The sequence below is a fragment of the Trachinotus anak genome, unplaced genomic scaffold, assembly GCF_046630095.1.
Source record: "Trachinotus anak isolate AG129_WGS33_773 ecotype Australia unplaced genomic scaffold, CSIRO_AGI_Tana_v1 ptg000003l, whole genome shotgun sequence".
NCBI classification, from domain to species: Eukaryota; Metazoa; Chordata; class Actinopteri; order Carangiformes; family Carangidae; genus Trachinotus; species Trachinotus anak.
The window spans coordinates 9,284,874-9,308,993 of NW_027273854.1; the positions used below are offsets into that span (position 1 = coordinate 9,284,874).

The 24,120-nt window shown below is 42.3% G+C and overlaps 3 protein-coding genes and 1 long non-coding RNA gene across 10 annotated transcripts in view; 2 read left to right on the forward strand and 2 right to left on the reverse strand.

The window, feature by feature from the left end:
• On the reverse strand, positions 1-4,405 carry tnfsf14 (TNF superfamily member 14). 3 transcript variants are annotated; one of them, XM_071472686.1, is made up of 6 exons: positions 4,271-4,405; positions 3,051-3,175; positions 2,693-2,909; positions 1,205-1,238; positions 1,045-1,119; positions 1-869 (listed from the first exon to the last, which is right to left on the reverse strand). In XM_071472686.1, the coding sequence occupies exons 3-6, from the start codon at positions 2,885-2,887 to the stop codon at positions 484-486; spliced, it is 690 nt and encodes a 229-aa protein (XP_071328787.1). In that variant the 5' UTR covers positions 2,888-2,909; positions 3,051-3,175; positions 4,271-4,405; the 3' UTR covers positions 1-483. The 3 variants fall into 3 exon arrangements, with proteins under 3 accessions (XP_071328787.1, XP_071328777.1, XP_071328798.1); XM_071472676.1 differs by having other exon boundaries at positions 3,051-3,283; positions 4,271-4,397; XM_071472697.1 differs by lacking the exon at positions 3,051-3,175 and having other exon boundaries at positions 4,271-4,401.
• tmed1a (transmembrane p24 trafficking protein 1a) lies at positions 4,400-7,405 on the forward strand. The gene is made up of 4 exons (XM_071472666.1): positions 4,400-4,738; positions 5,725-5,822; positions 6,031-6,217; positions 6,369-7,405. Exons 1-4 carry the CDS (start codon positions 4,538-4,540, stop codon positions 6,585-6,587), a joined length of 705 nt encoding a protein of 234 aa, XP_071328767.1. The 5' UTR covers positions 4,400-4,537; the 3' UTR covers positions 6,588-7,405.
• Positions 6,879-24,120, reverse strand: part of dnm2a (dynamin 2a) — a 27,672-nt gene continuing 10,430 nt past the window's right edge. The window contains exons 11-21 of one of the 5 annotated variants that reach the window (XM_071472612.1): positions 22,087-22,173; positions 20,637-20,707; positions 19,326-19,377; positions 18,049-18,081; positions 15,792-15,902; positions 13,769-13,878; positions 13,519-13,630; positions 13,155-13,319; positions 12,044-12,267; positions 11,475-11,738; positions 6,879-7,873 (exon numbers count right to left, since the gene is read on the reverse strand). In XM_071472612.1, coding sequence (XP_071328713.1) covers positions 7,843-7,873; positions 11,475-11,738; positions 12,044-12,267; positions 13,155-13,319; positions 13,519-13,630; positions 13,769-13,878; positions 15,792-15,902; positions 18,049-18,081; positions 19,326-19,377; positions 20,637-20,707; positions 22,087-22,173 — 1,260 coding nt within the window. In that variant the 3' untranslated portion in view covers positions 6,879-7,842. Of the gene's footprint in view, positions 7,874-8,640; positions 11,136-11,474; positions 11,739-12,039; positions 12,268-13,154; positions 13,320-13,518; positions 13,631-13,768; positions 13,879-15,791; positions 15,903-18,048; positions 18,082-18,271; positions 18,284-19,325; positions 19,378-20,636; positions 20,708-22,086; positions 22,174-24,120 lie in introns of those variants that run through there. The other 4 variants (XM_071472589.1, XM_071472597.1, XM_071472606.1 and 1 more) reach the window with 4 other exon arrangements.
• On the forward strand, positions 13,885-17,579 carry LOC139614980 (uncharacterized). The gene is made up of 2 exons (XR_011687192.1): positions 13,885-14,943; positions 15,453-17,579. It is a non-coding gene; the product is annotated as an uncharacterized lncRNA (long non-coding RNA).

Here is a 24,120-nt window from a genome sequence, read left to right on the forward strand (position 1 = left end):
TCTCAATCATTTTCTATTTATTTTTTGTACATTATTGCACATAATTACAGCAGAATTAAAGCAGTTTCGTCACTAAAGGAATAAATAAATATGGTGTGTTACAGCAAGAATGAAAAGAAATGTTTAAGGTCACACTTTGTATTTTTTTTTTTTTATCTTAGCATGATGCCTGCGCTTATACTCAGTAGCAATATGAAAATTAGAAGAACTGATTGATGTGAATGTGCAAGTGAGCATAGAAAAAGTGCTCACTGCTCACTGATTTGAAAGGGAGTTTTGTTACACCACACACCTTCATTGCACTCTGAGGCCCACATAGGTTTCACATGCATCTCTCTTTCTGGCTATGGACCTGCTTTTACATTACAAAGAGAATCATTATTGATCCCTGAGATGCTTCTACAACATTTCTTATCCACTTATATCTATTCTTACTCCAAACTTTCAGATTCATGGTGACAGTGATGATGATCAGTGTGACGTTTATATCATATATGCACCGAAGACGTTCTCATAGGATCCATGTCGGTCAATCTTTGTGGTGTTGCTGACTTTCACATAAAGAGCGTCATCTTTCTCAAGGTGAAACACTCCACCCAGGTAACTGTTGGATCGCGCTGTGCCCGACTTCTTGGAGTATTTCCTGGACTGCAGGAGGGGAATACCCGCCCCAACATACTTTACAGTTTTCCTAATGACAGAATGGTGAAAAGGACCACAGTCGAAGAAGAAAACCTTTGAATAGACATAATAATAACCTTCTTTCTGAATGATAAGACCTCCATCCTTGTAGCCCATTTCATAGAGGAGAGGTTCTGCGATCATACTCCATGCCATGATATCTGGTTTATGAACTACATCATGTCCATCTGGAAAAAAACAAACAAGACATCATAAATAGGCATGAAGGGTTATTTTGTTCAAACCTGATGAATAGCTACTCTTGAGAACACAAAAATATATCAAACACTTTATTTTCTGCATTGGTGATTCGCTGAAAATTAAAATGTATGGTGATGGATATGACAGCAATGCTGGTCTCACCTGTCAGATGTGCAACTGGTTTGGAGGGAGAGTTATCAGACCCGTGCTGCTGACTGGGAGTAGTAACATCTTCATCTGTGTGAGGACAAACACAGTGTCTCTAATGTTCATTAAGTAACCAAATAGATTTACCATTTGAGTACAAAGTGCTGAGACATACCTCCACTTTGCTTCGAGGACGATCCTGATTGCGCCTGCAATGCAATCAAGAAAAAAAAAACAACTCTTAGTTGTGTGCGTGCATGTGTTTGTGCAGGTGCAAACACCACTGGTGGATATGCGACAAAGTTGTGGAAATACGACGTAAAAGACTATGATCATGCCAAACGCAAGCAGATCCTAAAAGAATTTTTCATAAAATTGTGACAAAGGGCAACTTCTTGTTTTTTTTAAATTTCTTTATGGTTTTATCTTTCTGCGTATGAAAGTAGCACAGGTCTGAGTTTCTGGCAATGAGCGAAAGGTAGATCACAGTCATCTAACAGGAAATAGACCACTTCCTTTTCTTCACTGTCCCCTGTTTCTAAAGTACGTATGCACCCTCGTTTGCCAAACAGTGTCAGACCAAAAAATGCCCCCCCCCAAACCCCATGACTGCTGCCCTCAGACAGAGCATCAGGCAGAGACGGGAAACTGAGTCACAAAGATACGGGAAAGCAGTGACCATCCAGCATCATGGAACATGAGATCTGCATGCCCCTGCCCCCCGGGGGACGTCAGTGGAGTTCTTCATAAATGGGCCGGATGTTAATGTACTTCTCCATCTCTACTCCACTTTCTTCCCCTTAATAGTGAAATTATTTTGCCGTCAGCACTTTTTTTGGAGAAAAACAATCATTCATATGTTTTGAGTAAATGTCAGCTTAGTTTCTGTCACGAGGGTCCTTTTTTGGGCTGATGACTTTGCTTCACAAAGCAGATAACTGTTACGCAAAGAGAAGTTTTGAAGTGCAGGTCTGTTTTTGTCTCACAATATGTTTAAGGAACGATTTTTTAAAGCCCCATGGTAAAAAACTATGCTAAAATCTGTGATCAAAAAGTGACTCCTGGACAGAAAATATTTCCACTTTGATTATGGAAGTACAACAGCAAAGCAGAGCAAACAGTTTCCTATGGGTAGCGTGTGACTCTGTGAAATGCACATTTAAAAAAATTATGTGAACAATGATAACTGTGCTTGCATTTCTACCTGGTATTTTATATTTAATCAATAAAACTTACAACGTTGAAACTTTAGAGCTTTAAAGTAACTTTCTCATCACCATCAAATTCTTTCATAATGCTTCATGACATCCTTTTATGTTTCAAGGTCACTCATTTTGGTATTTTGCTGTTTTTTATCTTCACATTTTACCTCAATAGTATCAATACAAATTAGATTGACTTAAAGTAATTGCAGTTGTGCATAAAAATAAATACAAAGGACTCAGGAAAATAAAGCATTAGAGAGTTCTGAGTTGAACATTAAAGAAAAAAGTAAGAGAAAGAAAAATAAAGCAAGTTGAAAGTGAAAATAGGCCGTTAAAGCTGAATGAGATGTTACAAGGGCAGTGACATTCAAAATGTAATGAAACAAAGGGGAATAACTTTGACATTCATTTTTGAAAAAATCCCAGATTCAAATAGAAAGTACAAAGCTGATACTCACAGATTCATGTTGGTAGAGATGGTAGATGAGGCAGGCCTCTATGGCCATGCCACACAACGCCACGCTCACCAGCAGGAACAGCAGGGTCTGTGCTGCCCCCATACGCTGATTCTTCTGTCCAAGCCTGGGTGGCAGTGGAGGCCGACTGGCATGGGTGTCCACCACATACACAGAAGGATGCTTATCCTCGGCCATATCTACAGTGCTCTGTCTGTAACTGGGGGGGGAAAAAAAAAAAATGGTTCAAGACTCAAATACTCTCCAGAAGTTGTCAGCAGTTGCAACTTCAAAAGGGACTGTGGAAACTTGAGACCTGAGACGTAGAAGTGTGAAAAAGTAGCAAAACGGGTGGGCTTACTTGTGGTAGGTTCAAGTGGAGATGGCTCACGAGTAGTCAGATAAAGAACAGACTCAGATATAGAAACCTTGAGATGTACCAAACCTTTGGAGGCGGTCAGAGATGCACCTGTCTGCACTCAGCAACTGCAAACATGAAAATGACCCCGTAGCGGATGTCAATTTTGCTAAGATGCAGATGCAGAACCCAACCAACAATGAGTGACAAAGCCTCAGGGTAGACGGCCACAGTCACTAAGTGGGAAACACAGCAAAATGCATTTAAGCTCCCCTATAAACCCTCCCACTTTACTGTAATAGCAATGTTGAAACATCTCCGTTCACACTTCCTCTCTTGCTTACACACTATGTGTGGCTTGTCTCATGTGTCTGATGGCAACAATTATAGACTACGGTGGAATTTAAGATTCAAATCGCAACCACGCTTTGTTGCAGGGGACAGTGCAGATCTACGAGTCACGTGGTGGGCTCAGTGTGGTGATTAATTTAGGATGATATATGATGTAAATGCTAAGCTTGTTAGAGGCACATTTCTTCACCTCCTGAAATAATTGTGTTTTTGTGTGATAGATGGAAGTGAACATAAAATAACATAAGATTTCCAGCTACAGAGCTGTGTTAGAAGATCTTTCTGCTGTCTGAGCAGGAGTGAAACTTACCACATCACAATACTTTTTATAATGTGTAATGAATAGCTTCTGACTCCAAATGGATAAATAATTTTGGTTGACAGGAGAAGGAGGAAGTCCTAATAAAGCTGTGACAGCGTGGTTATGTAAGGCAGGGCCAGAGTAGGGGCTCAGGGCCACAAAGCCAAATGAACTTCAAAAACATGATGCAAGCGTGACGTGACTTGACCACCAAGCACACTGTTGCTGACTTCCGACCATCTGTTAGATTTGTCCTACATATATTCAAAAAAATTAAACAACCATGATATAATTGTGAAACCCTGTCACCTATACATGTACCAACACCTGCAACCATATCAAGGCTATGGCCTGGTTTTTGTCTGCTTTTAGTCACAGCTCCACCCATAGGATATAAGAGGATATGACATGTACATTTGTTAGGGATGAAATGGAGTAAAAAAAACAAAAAAAAACAACATTTTTTATACTGATTTGAAAAAAAAAGAACAAGTGTAAATCAGTATGAAAAGTTTTTAAAAAGTAATGAAACTTTAAAAAACAAACAAAGAAACAAACAAAAAAGACGTACCTTTTCAGTAACTGTGAAGGGCTTTATACTCCAGGTGTAAACAGAGCATGTTGCACCTTGGTACCTTCTGCTTCTCAGTTTTGCATGTGGAGCCCTATTGGTGGACACAGAGAGTGGCTCCACTCCACTCATTCAGCTTTGATCAAGGAAGCAGTAACTATCAGGCTCCTTTCCCCCCGTTGGAGTATGAGAGAAAGTAACACACAGAGAGACAGTTTTATTGTGCAAGTGTAACGTAGGAGTTGGTCAAAGTGGAATAAATGGACTATGCACTGCGGCCGGAGCATGATGGATCAGGAGGTGTCTGCACAGCTGTGTTTTCTGGCATGTTTCATCCTGACTGTAGACTTGACTTTGGGTTTGGGGCCAAGTCAAGATATGGAATTTACATTTCTGTTACCTGCTGCCAGCACCGAGTGTTTTTACCAAACCACCAGCAGGAATGACAGCATGAGAGTTGAATACCAGGTAATTGTAAATACACTTTACTCTCTATCTTTCTTACTTGTCTGTCTTGTACAGTGAAGGTGAAGTTTTGAATAGCTTTATTGAAGTTTGTGAATCATGTCTAACTGAAAAACAAGTGAACAGACTGTGGACTTTGGTCTTGCATGGAGAAAGATAAGGACCTCCACTACTGCTGCTGCTGAAGACTCCTGAGATAAGACATAGAAAAGCTCAGAAATATTCATCTGCTTTGACCCATACTGCACAAGTACATTTCAGAAGTATTAAGCATCCATTAGGAACAAGCACAAAGATGTACTTACGACATAATATTGTAATGCAACCAAAATATATGATGGTCTGCTAAATTAATTTCAAATACAAGTCAGTTTTACACACAGCTTCATATTCAAATGCACACCTGCCCTCATGTCACTCATAATATGTTGCTGACCTTCAGTCATTTTATGGTCATGACGTTAGAGAGGAGCCTATTGGATCACTGGGGCGTTGTCACTGACGCTGCGCGGATGTAGAGGTCTCATTCTGTATCTCCTGCGAGGTTGACAGGCTGCTGCATGACGTGGAAATGTACTTTCTGACACAACATATTGACATTCTTGAAAAAAAAAAAAAAAAAAAAGAGGGACCAAAGATCATGTTTTCATTGTGTTATTCTACAAGATGTAATATAAAAACTAAACCTCACTCCTCTTTGAGTAGAGGACTAAGTGGAGGCAGTGGTCTGCAGTGAAAAAATTAATTTCCAGACACAGATACCCAAACTGTTCTGTTATTCTCACTGTGTGAGCTAGGTTGCCGCCCAGTGTACTACCAGGGCCTTAATTTAAATTTCAGACAGCCGCTTGCCCACATAGTTTGATTAAAGCTTGAGCTGCACGTCAGGAATGAAAATGAGACGATAACAGTGGATATGTGAGTGAATTCTGGGTAACCTGAATATGCTGCATGACTGACCTCTGTCCCCATGTCAACCTCTCTCACAGGTGATAGCCGGGTCAGGCCTTGATGTCGGCTTTGCCCTCATCTCACCCAGCGGACACCGACTGGTCTCTGACTTCAGGAGATCTGACGGCATCCACATGTGGGTCACCTCAATGCTTTCTGACAACCACCTCCTTTTGATGTGATGATGTGATAGTCGGTTGGTACTGAAACCATTTCACTAGAAAGTGGAAGCAGGCATTAAGATAGTGCACTTCCTACGTGAGAACCTGTAGTAAAAGAAAGGGACTTGATTTGAGATCTGTTCCGTACATGCATTTTCACCCAGTTTTTTTTTTTTTTTGCAGGGTGGATCAAACAGAGGATGGAGACTACCGGCTGTGTTTCGACAACAGCTTCAGTAAGCTGTCAGAGAAGATGGTGTTGTTTGAGGTGCTGATTAACAGTCAGAGCAGCACAGGTAGAGGCCCAGATGAGTGGGCAGACATGGCTGCGACAGAGAGCATGGTGGAGTACGAACTGGAGGACATCAGGGTAAGAGGGGAAACACAAAGAGCTATTACATCTGCTGCAGCTATGATTTCCCTCCAAACAGCACTTGAATTATCTGAAGCCATTCTTTTTGATGTCTCTCTCTTTCATCTCCTCCTATCTGGTCTTGGTTTTTTTTTTTTCCCTCCTCCAGGCGAAGATGGATTCTGTGTACAAGCACCTAGAGAGGAGCCGCCAGGTCCAGACTGTGCTGCGGGCCTTTGAGGCGAGGGACCGTTACCTTTTGGAGGACAACCTGTGGCGAGTGTCCTTCTGGTCCTGTCTGAACCTGCTTGTCATGCTCACCGTGGCCGTCGCACAGATCTACACCCTGCGGCGCCTCTTTGACGACACCAAGCGAACCCGCACATAGTCACAACAGAACTGTTTCTTTACAGTCCAGCCAACAGAGTGCAGAGTGTCTGTTTGACACTGATGAAACCCTCAACTGACATTTACCCTGGGAGCTGAGTTTAAAGGGAAAGTTCACAGTTTTGAAAAACTGATTCATCATGCACTGGGAACTTTTTTGTTCTGGGCTGGGGTAAATGTTTTAAGAATTCCAGTGACATTAGTACTGTAATAACCCCCCCCCCCCCCCCCCCCCCCCCCCCCCTCCACACACACACAAAATACTTGCTGAACTACTGTCAGCTATAAATCCAAAGCTGTTTTCACTGGACATGCTTTTTATTGAATTTTAGTTAATACATTTTACATCAGCATTTATGTTTTATCAAACCAGAAGCTGCACCAAAGCAAAATAATATCAGAAACTTCACCTCCTTTTTTTTTTTTTTTTTTTTACACTAAGCCTCAAGCTGTTTCACAACTAAAATATTTACTGTGATAAAAACACAGACAAGCAATCTCCCTGATCAATTTCTCCATCTGGAGGTCAAACAGGAAAGAAAGGAAAGAAACAGGGAAGTTATGTAGATGGCATAATCTGGATGCAATCGCACTTTGGTTTTAAAAACATACATAATGCAGTAGACAAGACCGATTGTGCAGTCAGATCACTACCACTATTGTGGAACTTGCTGGGACTGCTCAGCCTCCTGAGCCATCATTTACATGTTCTGTCATAAATCATTGTCATAGTTTTAACACTCCCACCACTTGAGAGGCATTTTTTCTTTGCCATCACAGAACAGATGCCTCAATAATAAATTTTCTCGTTGAACTGCTCCTGTCTTGGCTCTGTATCTAGTCATTTATCTCTGAAAGTGAAATCACACTGTATCTCAAAGAGCAGTCTGTGTCAGTCCTCTGGGGAATTTTGTGGTAAAGGAAATGGGAACTATCTGCATCAGATTTATGTGTTAGATTATAGTCCACTCTGTAGCAGCCTGGTTTTAACCATCTGTGGAAATATCATGCTCAGAACTATTTTAGACAAAATTCACCACAGAAAAAAAATTATAACTTAGGACTTTGGTTTACAGTTTGACGCCTCAGTAATGAATAATGTATATATCACTGACATAAGTAGATTACTGAAACGGGCCTCTAACAACATTGTTGGAGCTTTTTGAGTGAACTTGAAATAAGATATGTAGTTCTCCTGTCGTCCTGCTGTTGTCATGGAGTGAAGTCATTTCGTGCCCACTGCAAGCCGGTCGAGGTCACCACTGGTTTCGACGGGGAGCTGGGCGCCTGTTCAGGAACAATCAGCCAACATTAATGTCTTATCCACGCACTCTGATAGGCAACGCTATAGGATCCTGTCTCTGTCAGTGAGAGGGCGTAGAGAGAGCCCATCCTCCACTCTCACTGCGGGATGTGATTAGATACATTATTTATTAGTAAGTGCAGCAACTCAAAGGAAACTACACTTAAATTAAAGAGGCCATTTAGCACAGAACTGTCTTAAAAGATGTTTGGAAGAACGGGGCAAACCCTATGTTCATTGCTTATAATATAAAATATTCAACCCCCCTAAGTTTTTATGTTTTAACAATGAATCAAAGCTGATCTAATTCCACTTAAACATTAGAGGGTCTATTCCTGTTGATCAGTGGCAAAAAAAAAAAGTCTGATTAAATCTGCTTGGATTCAATGCTACGAGACAAAACATTAAAACTTCCAAAGTGGGTGAAATCACTGCAGTGAAAATGGTGATGGACTCAATACATACTACCACTATCACAAGGTGTTCATTCTGTAGTTCATCACTTCACATATGGTGAAAATGCATGTGCTGAGCGACAGTGACCATTGTTTGAGCGATGCCTCCCTACAGCAGGCTGCCTGCCAGTGGAGGGTTGCCATAGGAACAGGTGCTGGTTTATGTCAGTCTGCATTGGTTTAGATGTAGAGAGGGAGGCAAGTGAGGAGAGGAAACCCAGGAGGGGCTCTACTTTATCTGAGAGAGAGAGAGAGAGAGCGAGAGTGGATCACACAGGACACAAGGAGACACCAACCACCAGAGCCAGTCCCTTTATTGTACACAACACCTCTTTATTTACTCTCCTTTCTAAATTAGTTCATTTTGTTTATTCAAATCAATTAATTGCTACAGAGGCACTTGACAAGGGTTTGCAAAACAAAAAGAAAAGAGATTTTTGCAGGTTGGTTTCCAACCCCTTCCACCAGATCCAGACAGGGGAGGGAAAGAGGAAGGAGGCAGGGTACAACCTAATGAATTACAGGGCATTTACAGTCTGGGTTTCTCAAGGGGAGGCTGAAGTGACAGGCACAAGGGAATTGGCCGATAAGAGCTTACTCATTATCATCATAACATGAACTACTAAATTTTGTGTACCAGGGGTCTGTGGAAGGCCTAATGTGAATGCTATATAACACAAGGAATCAGATTCGGTTTTCTAAGAACAGTTTATTTTCTGGCACTGTCACTGAAAGCCACACCTGTAGAGAAATGCAGGGGAAGAAAAAGCACATTCTGTCTCAAGAGTCTGTGGTTTGGGACATTTTTCAATTCTTTACAGTTTCTTTCGTCTTGTCATGTTGGCTCATTAAGTTTCTATCCTCTGTGGTATGAATGGGGAACAGTCTAGACAGCTTCTTAAGACAGGATGTGCCTTCATACACCACAACTCCCACCACCCGCTCACCATCTCTACTGATCAAACCAAAAATGAAAAACATCCAAGTAACCCAACGTCACTCCCGCCTGACTGGTTTTCCCCTAAATACCTAAACATATTCAGGAAAAATTTGTTTGAAATGGTCAAAGAGCAATCAAATGGTATTCGCTATCAAATAATCACAACTGTGTATGTTCAACCCCAAGTGCCCTCCCAACATACACCACATTTACACAGCTAATCCCTGTAGCAGAACCCCAATTAACAGTCCAGTAGAAGCTGGGGGGCTGAGTAGCCTGTAGTTATACAAAGCTGAGACAACTGCAGGCAAAAACATTTAAAGAAATAACAAATGCCCAGGTTATAAATAATGCATCAGGAGATGACCTCTCTTTTTCCATACATCCAAAGCTAATGAAATGTGTTAGTACTTCCTTTAAGGACACCTAAGAGTTGGATTTGAACACATTGGTCTTTGATTATAATTGCATGTTTTTGTTGTCACCCCTGCGATTAAGTGAAATACAAGTGCTAACTCCCCAGTATAGGCCAGCTATATACAATGATATTTTTTTATGCATGGAAGCAGAACTGATAGCAACAATAAATGTCCTGGACAACTGAGCCCAGAAAGAGATGTGCCAACTCCTCAATGCTTAATACCATCTTTATTCTCTAAATCACAGATCCGTCCTAATCTACACACCCCACCGCTTCACTGAGTTTTATCCTCTCTGAGAGGAAAATGTACTGTGTGCTCTGTTCTATATGAATCAGCTAATCCAGGAATGAACAAAGTCTACCAGAGGGCTGAAGGCCTCGTTGGGGTTCCACCGAGACTGAAGGGATTCGAATTCAAGGCTTTAACTACTCAGAATTAGTGGAGAGAAAGTTTCCCACACAGGGTTTCTCCTGGGTTTTTGTGCATAGTGTTCTGGACTACAACATCCACGTTATGAGTAGCTTGTTGTAAGGCTAGATGGGTTAGAAGTGCTTGGATTATAATGGTCAATCTTTCTGACATCTTTTCTCTGTGGAAGGATATTTTACAGTGGGGGTGAGGGGGCTACTCTCTCACCTGCCCTGTGTCTTTTTATGCTTTGTTTTTGCTGAGATTAGGATTTCATCTTTAAAGCTACATTTATGACGCTCATTAAAAAGGACAAAGTCACTCAAATAAAATAACACAAGGGGAAAAGAAATGTAATCGACATCACCAAAATAACAACAGTAATAATAACCTATTGTTTTTTCAGTATGAAATCAGTTAGGAAATGAAAACCAAGTACAACATTATCAACAGGTTAAGTGTGTATATTACACAGTGATGTAGACTGGGGCGTCAGGGCCAATCTAAAAAGGTGGAGGGAGGGGAGAGGAAAGCCAGCCTGTAACAGTTATTAAGTTATTTAACGGGCTTCTGCTAAGAACCTTGTCAGAGGAAATAAACCAGTTATTACAATTACAAAAAGCTCTTGGACTGCATTTGATACATTGTCTCCTACTGACAGAAGTTAATGCATCCCTCTGATCAGCTGGGTTTTACTTTGTATTACACAGTCTCCACAGCAGTCAAATGTAATATTCAAGTGGTTAAGGGCTTTCGTTCTTTCACGTGCACTGATAAAGACGATATTAGCAGCTTATTAACATTGCTTGAACAGACATTGATACAGCTGGACGATGCACAATATGCACCGCTATCAGTCAGCCCCTCCCCTCAAGCCCCCGCCCTACAGTGTGCAGATACACACACCCACACACAAACACGCACACATAGGTGGGCTTTGCCACAGGTCTAGTCTAGCAGGGAAGGCTCAGCAGGGCGGATAATGGTGGGCCGGTGAGAAGGAGCGCCGGGGGGTCTTCGGCTGCAACGGGGAGAGAAGATATAGAACAAGGAGTGAGACATGCTCACAAAGAGACAGTGGAGAAACTAAAACAACCCGACAGAGAAAATGCGGAAGGTGAGGACGGAGGGAGAGTGGTAGAGAGAGAACTAAGAGTGAGAGGAGAATGAATGCAAACAAATGATATTAAATATAGAAATAAGATAACTGGTGAGTGTGAGAAATGAAAAACAATACCTGTGATTCTTGAAAGACAGAGGATGATGAGGTGTTAGAGACAAAACGTTGAAATGACATGCAATAAAACTACAGTATAAACACATAAGACACTGGTGAGCACATCATAAAAGGAAGTCGTACCTGGGAACACCGGGTGGGATACGGGCTGGCCGGGAAGGGATCTGTGGGGGTGCACTGAAGGGATCCTGGCTGCTGTTGTAGGCGTTCATGGGTTGGCCTGGGCGAGAGGGGATTGGTGGTGCACCAAAGGCAGGAGAAGGGTTGAGCGGAGCTCCAAAGGCAGGGGAGGGGTTCATGGGTGGTCCTGGTGTTGGGCCCCGAACAGCAGGTGGACGGCTGGGGGGCGCAGCTGTTGCAGGAGGCGGCCTACGCTGAGGGGTTGGGCTGAGAGGAGAGTATGAGAAAATGAAACTGATGTTGACATTGTGAAAATCACAGAGAAAGGTCTCATTAATTCTCCCGTATAGGTTTTATCTGAGCCCACTCTAGGAAGAACTTCAGGAGTTGTTAGATTGAAACTTTTTTCTAATTCAGGAAGTCAGGCATAATACTACAGGGTGAAAGCATGTCTTTTTTCTCACAGTTTTTAATTTCATATGTAAAATCTGCTCACTGTCTAAAATTAGTGTGTTAGCAGATTTAGCATTTTCCAGCTGTGACATAAAAAAAAAGCCTGTTACCACTCTCACCTGGCTTCTTGCATCCACTGGTCATTTACGGGTGGGGGTACTGGGGTGGAGATGGTGTTGGCGCTGATGTCGCCAATAATGTGCAGCGCCTCCTTGAGTGCATGATACATGCGCAACATTTCGTCCCTACGCTGGGCCTGGTCAGCTGACTCCTCCATGAGGCTGTTCTGATCCCCAGATGAGTAGAGGTATGCCAGCAGCTCTGAGTGGATGAAATCCTTTGCCTATAATCAAGTTCAGACAATTAAAAAACAGGTGGTTGCAACTTATTTCAATTAACACTGAAAACTTTCAGAGGTGGAGCAGCAGTAGCCAAAAGTGAAACCATCACAAAGTTCATAAATTGAAAAATGTGACTGAAAGACGAGAAGAGCTACAGAGAGGAAATGAAGGGACTAATTAACCACAAGGGATGAAGTCGTTTTTACTATGGACTTCATCATAAAATAAAATATTACAAGTCTTGACAAAGGAGTTGGTAAGTGGACAATGGCACATATATCGGTTGAGTGTGAGTATGAGTGTGTGTGTAGCTGCTGGATATCTGGAAGTCATCAAGTGAGCTCACTAGAATAATAAAACATAATAAATGGAAAGTGGCCAAGTCTCTGTGAGCATGCATCATAAACTCTGTTAATTAGTGTCTTCAAGTTTATAGCCTCGTTTTAACATGAAATACACGACAAACACTGCTACAAAAATGTACAGGAAAACTAAACACTATTCTTCACAGCTCCATGGTGCAATGACATTTAGACCTAATTACATAGCAGTTCATTTGAGCTCAGCTCAGTTCACTGGTTTATCAGGTACTGTGATTACTTTTGTAAGTAACACAGTAATGTAGAGTGCTACACTTGTTGGAAAAATGGGCTCCATGCAGTATTATATATATGAACTCTTTAGGCCAAACAGAGCACTACAAAATTGGGATGTTCACATTTTCAGTATTAAGGTAGAGATGAAGCATTCAGCACAGCACACTGGCTTCATTGTGAGAGGACACAAAGTGTTAAGGTAATAGACTCAGGCGAACTGTTTAAGCCTGTTTCAGAACCTGCAGAGACTCTGTCATCAGCTTGTGTCTGTTGCTAAGGAATAATGGACTCACACTGTTGATCATGAGATGCATGATGGTCTTGGGCACAAGGTCTCTGATGGATTTGTTAATGATGCCGATGTACGAATCCACCAGGTTGCGGATGGTTTCCACCTGTCGCTCCAGCTGTGGGTCCATAGAGAATGTGTCTGCAGGAGCAGCCTCTTCATTCTCCGTCTGATGAGAACGACACACACACACACACACAGGCAACAGAGATGGAGCATGAATATAACCAAACTTACATCTCTGTAGTTGCTCTCTGCAGAGGTAGCAATTATGACAACTGAGAAATACTGGTGTGCATTTGTTAATTAACAATCTAATATTAACTTATTCATGGCTTTTAATGAAACACAGAGTTGGACCCACATACCTGGTCCTTCTCCGGATAAACTCCCGCCCTGAGGAAGGATGCTTTCCAGCTGTCCACGTCTTCTTGAGAATCACAGGCCAGTTCTATTTGGCGAAGATCCTTGTACACGTTTCTGCACAGATAAACAATAGGGAAACACAAATGCTTTTGACTGTGTAGGCTAACCCAGTAGACAAGGATATGCATGCGCACAAAAACACAAAGATAAGGTTGGTGTTCGTTCAGACTGGTCCAAAAACAGAACCCTGACCTTTGTTCCGTGTTGAAGATTGCAAAGATGTGCTTTGTGGACATAAAGCCTTTCTCCACATCTCTAATCTTCAGGTTATCCAAAGGCAGCATATACTTCTTCTCTTTTTCCTGCCATGAGACACACAGAAGAAATGTTGATTTACAGCAGACACACAATAAAAAAAACAAACAAACCCTGAAACCCGGAACAAGTAACAGAGAAGTTTTATCTTCACAGAGTGAGTTTATATTGTGGGAATCGAGAAGAAAACAGAGGACAACAGTTGTGACACTTCTCCACCAATGAGCAGATGCAATGGAATTCATTTCCTCTGTGTGGACGACCACCAGGCTGGTGAGATGGAGAAATGTATGATGACAGAGAGTAGGAGGAGGAGAGGGAGGAGGAGAGGAAGAAGAGGAGGAGCATGAGAAGTTCTGGGGGGGGGGGGGGATGGGGTGCCAGCTTTCACTGTTGAGCAGAGACATCTGGAAGCATTTACGTCTGCGCTAACACTAAGCGGCACAGGCCCAACAGTTACATCACTCACATCTCCACACAATCCCCTGCCCCCCACCACACGCACACACACGCACACGCACACACGCACACACGCACACACACACACACACACACAGACACACAGACACTTAACTGCACGTGCAAAGACGAACAAACATACATGAGCCTGAACAAACACGAATCATTAGATTTGGGTGTGTGCATAAACACACACTCGTACAGTCAGAACTAACTGTCCAACCACTAAGAGATACAAGAAGACTCATGTGGACAAGCGCCTACACACATGCACACTTGTACACATACACATACACATACACATACACACACACACACACACACACACACACAATATCACACCCCCCCTCCGGCCCCCGTAACCCAGTACGATTTCCTGCAAATTCCAAAGTCAGATCCTGGCTGGAACATTTCAGCCCGCCTGCCACGTCAGTTTGCCTCCACCATCCTCCCTCTCTCGTTCTTTCTTTCTCTATGCTTTTTCGCAAAGGCGACCGCCATAAAAATGTACAGTTTCTGGTTGGTATTGGGGCACAGCAAGGCCACTGGACCGCAGTTCATCTTCAACAGTGGTTTGTAGTGCTGTGTTTTAGTGGTCTTTTTATTTCACAGAAGAATGGCTATGACTGAGGCCTTAGGAAGAAGATCAAGCGGTGAGTAAGGACATAACAATGCTATTAATGCTCTCTGTGCACTTATGATCACTGGAGGTAAATGTTCAGTTTAGTTAAATTAGTCTTTGAATTTGGTCTAAAACCCAAATTATCAGTGAAACTACATCATTTGATTTTAACTCATGTAAACTTAATCCATCCGTGCACGTCCTTTGTAGTGAATCTTACTCTTCTAGTCCTTGAATAGAACCTTTGAAAAGTCTATAATATCAATAGGCTATTCGGCTAAGTCTACCGATAATGCATTTACTGTAGTTATCTAGTCAAGAGGGAATAATGTCTTGATTTATCTACATGAATCATTTGAAAGTAATCTTACAAAGATTATATTTTTCAGGTTAAGCTTTATTTAACAATATACGTTGTAGTGTTTTAACAGTGTTCGTCCTACTGTAGCAGCCGTGTACATGTACACGACTTTTTTCATACATGAAGTTGTTTCACTGAGGTAATGTTTGCTCTCTGTGTCCTCTGTACTACTGTCCTAGGGTAGCGACCTGCAGCTGCAATGACCTCCGGGTCCTTCCTCCTATCAGTCGTAACCCCACCCCCCCACCCCCCACCCCCCTCGCCTGCCCAGTGTTCAGACTACCTGTTCATCAGGCTCCAGCTGAACAGTAGTCTGCACATTGGTTAGGCTGGGCTGGGACACACACACCTCCAACCAAAGTGGGTGATGGCACCAAATCTCCACTTGGGATAGTTCATCCCAGCAGTGCCACAGACAGAATCTCAATGCATTCCTGTGGTGCTGTGTCACCTATCTTAGCCAGCCATATGCAGGTGTGTCCAGCGAAATGCAGCATTGGAACAGAAATTCCTCTCACCTCCTCATCTTTGTACCAGGACAGGGACTCAGCAGTCAGGACAAACCAGTACTCCTTGGAGCCCCCCTTCATGATGCTAATGTTGATGGTCAGCCAGCCTTTCCTGATCACCTGCACAGGGGGGACACCGTGTGGAAGAAAGAGACGGGTGGTAGGGAGAGAGGGGTACCAGGAGGATGAAGGAAAAGCTTTAACAATCAGGTTTATGCTCTGGTGACATGAGGGTCCAATTAAATGTTGCACCATTAATACTGAGGTGAGACTGGCACTAATAAAATCTTACCTGCTTACCTGCTAGGTCACTGTGAATTTGGTTCTTTTTTTATCTTAACATTAAACATTTCTGCATCTGAGTCTAATGTTGCTTAAAAATACTCTACAACACAGAAGCATTGATTAACAGTGAAACTTAGTGAGTAAAAAGCGTGGAGTGAACAGTAATTCATGCTGTGTGTTATATGGCTCGATGTATGCAAAAGCATCAGAAGGTTTAGTTGAAAACATTGAAGATTCTTTTTGACTCAACACAAAAGAATCTTTAAACCAACAAACAGGACCAGATGGTGTCCAGACCATGCTAGCCCCAACACAAATCTAAGACAAAGGTCGGCGGTGGTATGTTAGTGTCAATGGGTCAGTAAGAGCTAACCTATGTTAGCAGGATTATTGGGTTAACCGGACTCAGATATACTTTTTAAATTAAAAAGATGGGAAGAAGTGACTGTTAAAGACAGTGGTAAAGGAGGAGAAAAGAACTGCAATCAAGGAGATTAAATGCAGAGACTAGTCGTCTGATAGAGTTAGCAGGGTTCATGGAGGGACAGAAAACTGCACAGCAAAATGAGAATTTGAAGTGGAGAGCTGGAGAGGGAGAAAATACATCAGACTGAGGCCAGGTTGAGTGAATCACTCTAAGGAAAATAAGTCGTGCATTTTAGAGGAGCCCTATTCACAACTGTCTCTCCAACATTTTTCCAAATACACTCTCAGGCATTTCAAGAACAATGAGGGGAACTGAAAAGTGTGTACTTGTGCTAATAAAAGTGGAAATGTCAATTTCAAAGGCTGCTATAGACCACTCTTGTGAACTCCCTCTCCATCCAGCAGAGGACTGGAGTGAGTTATGGAGAAAAAAATGGTTCATTAGTTCAAAAGAGCCAACATAAACATGGGAGAGGAGGCAAGAGCATGGAAGCTAAACTGGTAGTTTGCCTTGGCAAAGAAATACCTTAAAGCCCTCAGAAACAAGGAGTTTTAAATCCCCTGTATTCATGTTAGTTAGAAATGTTATAATCGAGGTGACATTAAGAAAGAGGGAATGATGAGATGTCACAGATTAGATCCCTTATCATGCGATGCTTTTTGTTTCACTGTTTCACTGCCAGTGATAGACAACAACATTGAACCATTTCTGTAAATGTAAGTGATGCTGTGGTTAATTAAAGATGTTGGATTACATCTGAGATTAACTCCAATGTTACAATTGAAAGAAATCAAGATGATTAGACTTGAATTTAGATTTGTCTGTCAGTAAATTACAAAATAAATGATGCCAACAAATAATTTTGATTAAAATCAATTAAATACATCCCAAAGCTATGACCTGTCACCAAATTAAATAGGCAATTTTGATCAGCTCTGAATACAGAAATAACAATAAGAGACTTGGAGACAAGTGGGTTTTTGGTAACAAAGAGAAGTTGGATATTAAGTATTTGAACATGCATTTAATCTAAAAAGAAAAACAGAAACACAATAAATCAAATAAAATTTCAAAGAATCAAAAAATGATGCATTTTGTGTCTTTTGTTGATTTGATGGCTCCCCACTCCCTCCCCATTTTGTCCCCAGTGATGTTTAGGATGATTCTCACAAGGCAAACTTTTGAGTCACCATGCATGGGGCAGCAGCAGAGGTAGAAAACCAGAGACAAGTCAGAACTGACGCTGTCCACGGTCGCTGGTGGGTGGAAGTTTTCTCCGTTATCTCTCTGTAGTTTTCTCGTAGAGAACAAATAGCAATGCTACAAAAGAATCTTGTGTGGGGATAAAAATAAATTTTAATTTTGTTTCAAAAGTAAAAAAGTAAAATGTTAGTAGCAACCCAAATGTGTACAATTAAAGACAATTACTGTCGTATTAAAATGAAACCAAGGATTACGAGAGCAAATGTGCCAGGTGTTAAGACAGTCCAAATTACTGGTAACTGCGTGCTCAAATTGTAAGTGATATCAATTTGATCTGACTGGAGACTCTACCTTCTCCTCGTGGACCTCTCCCAGTCCGCCAAGCTGCAGAGAGGTAGAAGATCTTATTATGGTGAAAGGCATCGACTCCTGTATTTGCAGGAGTCAAATGTTCATCCTGTCCTTTCCACCCTAACCATATCGGCTGACCTGTGTGTGATGGCCTCAGTTCTCCTGCATGGCCTACCACTGCTGCTCCCTGGCAGGGTGTGGTTTAAATCTGTGGGGTACTTACCAGAATCTCACCCTGCAGTAATAGGAAGGGGAGGGGGAATTAAAGCAAGGGGGGGGGGGGGGCAGTATAAAATCATAGCCAAAAGAAATGAGAAAGCAAGCAAGCAAAGATGAGGGAAAGATGAGAAGTAGGATGAGGGGGAGAGGGAGAGAAAGAGGGAAAGGGTAACAGGTGAAAGGAAGCGAAGGTTGGAAAAAAGGAGGGTGAAATGGTAAGAATGAAAGGTTTGAGGGAGGGAAAACAGTAGGAAACAGGAAATCCATAAGACAACCAGAGAAAGACAGATGAAGAGAAGCAAAAGAGAGAGAGAAAGAAAAAAGAGGGAGAGAGAGAGAGGGTGAGAGGGTGAAAGAGAGAGAGAGAGAGAGAGACAGACAGAGCAAGAGAGTTACATGCAATTAGAATTACTTCAAGTATACCACAATTTGGTTATGTCATATTTGTTGCTCACTTGATAGCTGTGAGGTCCATGCACATTCTGAATTTCAATACAACAGATGCTTGTGAGTTGATGGGAAGGCAACAAAACAATCAACAACTCTGTGATTAATTGTTGCTTTGCTGTTGTACAACATGCCTGTGTCACATGCAAACGGCAATTAATAACAGCCATGGAAACAAATGGTTGTTTCGGAAAAGCGGAGAAGCAGGGTCTTCTTTACGTTCACTCAGGCAACTCTCCTCTCACCGAGACTGGAATCTCTAAAGCTGATTAGCAGTATTATAATCGTGTCTTAAGATCTTAAAAATACACACTTAAATTCAACAAACTTTGTCTAAATGAAACAGAAAAGGACAGGTACCAGCTTTACAACATTGTGGACAAAAGACTGGGTACAATCAGCAGTCAAAGTAATGTACGGGGGATTGGTTATTATATTGTTAACAGTAGGGTTTTGATAGGTTGGGATAGATTAAAGATTATGGGCTAAAATCATTGCTTGAGTCAGTTTTATTCACATGGTTGATTAATAGGCTGGTAATGGGAGGCATCAGCCAGGGGAGATTAAATGTGGGGTTGGTGAAGAGGCCAAGGCTGAGTGATGAAACGTACCTGGTTGGGTATGGCCCTCTTCTTGTTTGCAGCTGTGTTCCTCTGCTGGGCGCTGTCATTACATAGAGATGGAGAGAAAAGAAAATAAATACTGATGACACCAAAACCACAACCACAACCTGTTTAAAATATTCACACGCAATATTCATGTGGTACATCTCTTTCAACAATATTCTGTTTATTTCCAATATGTTTTAGTCTTTTATGAAAATCAACTGTCTTGTCTAGATAAAGTTTTGAATGTTAACATCATTATTGTACTACTACACACACACACAAAGGAAGGTGAGAGTGTATTGTAGAGAACAATATGGAGCACACCATACACACAACCCTATATTGTTTCTGTCAGCCCACCTGTTGTTGCTGTACCCTGGGGGGCTACCATCATCCAGCCTTCTGTAGTCAAGACTGAAAGTGATGTCATGAGAACCATTACCTCCGACACATTACAGCAATCAACTTGCCATGCAGAGGCTCGGCATAAACCCTCACACACTCACACACGGAGGTTTGCGTTGTTACTCAATCAATGGCACGACCCACACAGAGGGGGCCTCCACCCAACTACATGCTACTGCAACTGCTACACTAGGGACTACGTGAATTAAACCACGAACTCTAAACCAGAAAAAAAAAAACTGAGTGCTTTGCAGTGTGCAAATAAGTTTCCAACAGCAGCTACGAGAGAATGCAGTGACACATTACCACCGTGGACCTTGTGGTTGTGTAAACTAGTTCTTGTCCATTGGTACAGTAAACATTCTTTCTAGTGGCAGCCAAACAGCCTGCAGTAGACAGGAAGTCTATCTGTCGAGCAATCAGGCATGCTTGGTTGACTTTGTTTGTAGGGGAAGTGATATTGCTGCATGCAAAGGGGGTGGGGGGTGGGGGGGGTGGGGGGGTGGGGGGGGGGGGGGCGCACTCATGATTATTGTAGTATCCACCTCCCCTACAGGGTGATGCTCATGCTCTGATGTGGCTGGATCACTAATTGGCATGCTACATCACACTGATGCACAGTAGCTTACAACATGTGGCTAATTATAAGCAACACTTTGATTCAGTAGCAGTGAACTGGTGGGGGTTCTGTAAAGTTTCTGAAATGGCAGCTGGGTTCCACATGTACTGACAGCTGAGAGTTACAGGATTACGGGGCTCTTCCTTTGCAAATCTACAGAATCCCAAGTGCACCTCAGACAACAGGCAACATGTAGTTAATCAGGATCACAATGCCTGTGCTGAGACTGGGGTTGCTGGCAACAAGCTGTAAGTTGGCCTAGAAAAGGTGGGGGGAGGAGGGGTACATACTTAGCAAAGCCTATGAAGTCCTCATGGTTGGTGTTGATGTAGGACAGCTCAATGTCAATCAGCAGCAGAACCTTAATTAGAGGCAGAAAATCATGATCAGGATGGAGAGGTCTCAATTAAACACCACTTACAGACAGTCTCACTTCTGATATTTCACACTTGTGAATTGAACGAAAGTAACCATGACAGAGATTACTGTGACAACTATATTTAAACATAGTGATACCAATTATTTTCCACTATCTTCTATATCATCAATGCTGCAAATTGCAAATGAGGTGGAGCTGACAATGTTTTTACTCAAAGTTTCAGTTAATTCAACCTGCTTCATTTCCTGCCTGACAGAGCTGTTGCGAGACCTAAAACTCTCATTAGCCTTAGTTTGAATGGAGTTAATGCTTCTCCATCATGTCAAGAATAAAGTTCAACAAATCAACATACTTTCTGGACAAAATAAACATAGAAGTCTGATTAATTCCCCTTCTTGTCATGTCTTGAAATCATTGAGTGACCTGCTGTTCTACCATATATCTATCACAGGATTCTGCTGTGTTGACGGCAGTGTTGCCAACATTGCCAACTAAACCTGAAACAAACTGAATCAATCATAGAATCACTGCTTTACTATCATCATCCAGAATCATGCTTAGTTGTGATGTTGTAACAATAACTGAAGAGCAGAGAATAGGAAGATAAGAATCTGATCGGAAAAACTTGTTTTGTTTCAATTCATCTGATTATACTACGCAGAACTGAGTGCTAAAATATGCAGAACTGTGCCCTCATGATGAACTTTTTCAATAACATTTCAGGCTTTTAATTAATTCTGACAAGCTTGTAAACTTGTACGAGGTTTTGAGATCTACAGATAATCTTGCACAATAGCTTATGGTGTACAATTGATGCATGATTTGTGAGCTCTAGGCTAAAGATACTAGCTCACACACTAGAAGGAAAATATTTTAAAGGTTGTTTACGCTCTGCTGGTAAGCTAACATGCTGAAACCAGCTGACAAGCAAGCATAGCAGTGATGCCAAATTACTGGCAAGAAATTACAGGAGGACTGCTGCTCTGTCCAGCAATGGCTTTATGAATCTATTTCACAAATAGTACAGCAAATCTAATACTTGGAAGGATCACACATCATCATGCACATTTTTTTCTCCAACTGTTGCAGATGGAGGATAAGCAGATGCAGAGACTGACAACCCCAGATTCAAGTGTTCATGTGACAGTTGCCAACTTCACCTGAAGAAGAAATTCGTCATGTTCCCCTTTCCCCACTTAAACTCCACATAATATTGGAGTGGAGCTACATTTGAATTGAAGACAGCAGCTCTTACTGTATTTTTTCCAAATGTATAAAAGATTAATGTGAAAAATTGACCTGAGTTCACTTGGCAAGATCAAGAAGCTCTGGTCTATTCAATCAACATCCTAACCACGCACCTGGTCCTTGGTCTTTCCTTCTCTTTCTCTGACGTGGGTGGTGACAATTCTCTCAGTTTCCTCTCTCAGTCTGGGGTAAGAATTGAGCTGAAAAGCAACACAACACACAACTGCAGCACTGGACGGAGAGACGTGCACACACACACACACACTTACATATGAGCTCGAGCTTAGTAAGACTTACCAATAAGTATCAGAGAGAAACAGGTGTGAGAAGTGAGAATAAGTAAAGGACAAAGAAAAGGGAAAGAGATAGTCAAGTGACATTTTAGTGTCACACATAACAACCGCAAACCAGCACGCGCACACGCACACGCACACACAATCAGACCTTAAATACATAGTGAGTGTTCTACAAGGTGGTGAAGCATTTACTATCAGCCAGGGATGACTTCAAGAAAAAAAGTTTGCATTGTGTGAACCTAACAATTATATAATCAGTTCATCTTTTTTTATTCTAAAAGAATAAAAAAAGATGAACTGATTATATTTGAAACAAATGGAGGGATTGTCCAGCTTTGAAGACATGTCAATACTTTTACAGCTGTCATCTCTAGCTGATGGTAGAGTATTTCAGATTAGTGGAGACTGAATGAGAAGGGAAAAGTGAAAGGCAGAGGTACACCTGAGAGACAGAGGGGGAGGATGGCTGAGATACTGAGATTATGTTGAATCGTTTCATGGTGTGCAGCGCCTTTCTCTGTCCACAAGATGGCAGTGGAGCACCGTTGCTATGGAAACATCATTCAAAGTGCCACTGCACCCACAGAGCCCACTGGAAGGCTGTTAGTATCTTCTCACCTGCCCTCACATCATTCCCTATGTGTCCAGTTCAGCAGAGTGCGGGTCAGTGAGGGAGTGTAGCTGGGCTCTGCTCTGCCCAGACTGACAGACTAGGGCAGGGTCTTGGGCAGGGACAGAGGGAGGATGCAATTTGAAAGTGGGGGGAAAAAAAAACACTTAAATGAGCTGATGCTGTGGTCACACACCATGTGGGAGCTTTGCTCGTGGAAATTTTAAGTTATGCTTAAAATTTCAGATGTGATTTGTAAGTTCATGCTCAACCTGAATGATATGGAGACTTCCAGAATTGGGACAGGGAGTAGGGATGGGACAACACACACATTTGAAGCACTGGACACGGATGGTGAAGTGGCAAGAGGGATTGGAGCTGATTTCACTTGGGTGACCATTGTATTGGGATGACAGAGATGCATATTTAGAGAGAAAAGGACGCCCTTGTCTTTTCATGCTATCATCCCAGCAGGTGTGTTCCTGGTTACCTTAACAGCACACTTCATGACGAGTGCAGTGAGTTCACACACCACAAGGTCCACACATTTGAGGCTGGGCTCTTTGAGTTTGAGGATCTGCTTTTTGACTATCGCCTCGAAAGCCAGGTCAGGGGTGAAGAGCCCCGTTCTGAAGGGTCATGGGGTCAGATTGCATTTGGTTGTGGTGGTAGAGAGGAGTAGGCAGACATTAAAAAAGAGGAAAAAAGAGGACAGACAGAAAGGAGAAAGAGAAGAAATAAAAAAGAGAAAAAGTCTTTGTTCAGTTAGTCATTTCTAGTTGTTGATAGAAAAATCAAGCAGTGGAGATGGACAAGCCACAGGTTTTTTCACATCCTCATCCTCAAATAGCCAGTTCCTCTACAGCTAGGTCAATATGGTAGAGACTGAAGTCTCCTCCATCTCAAGGCCAAAATACAGCTTACAGCTCCTGTCTTACTGGCTATGGGTACTGAGCTGTGAGACCTGCAGCTTGTCCAGGAGAGACCAGAGATGCTCAGACAGGTTGAGTCCCCGAAACATCTCATATCCACGACGACACGTCACCCGTCACAACACTCCACAACATGACAGCGCTGCCTGCACACAGGGCACACAGGGCTGGGCTGGGCTGAGGGCAAACCGCACACAATGTTTCTTTCTTTAAATGCAAGACCTAAACTGATCAGTGGAGATGTTGCCGGAAGCTGCCAGCTAATGCTTTGTGTCAGAATACCCTCTGCCACACCCATGGTTGCCCCTG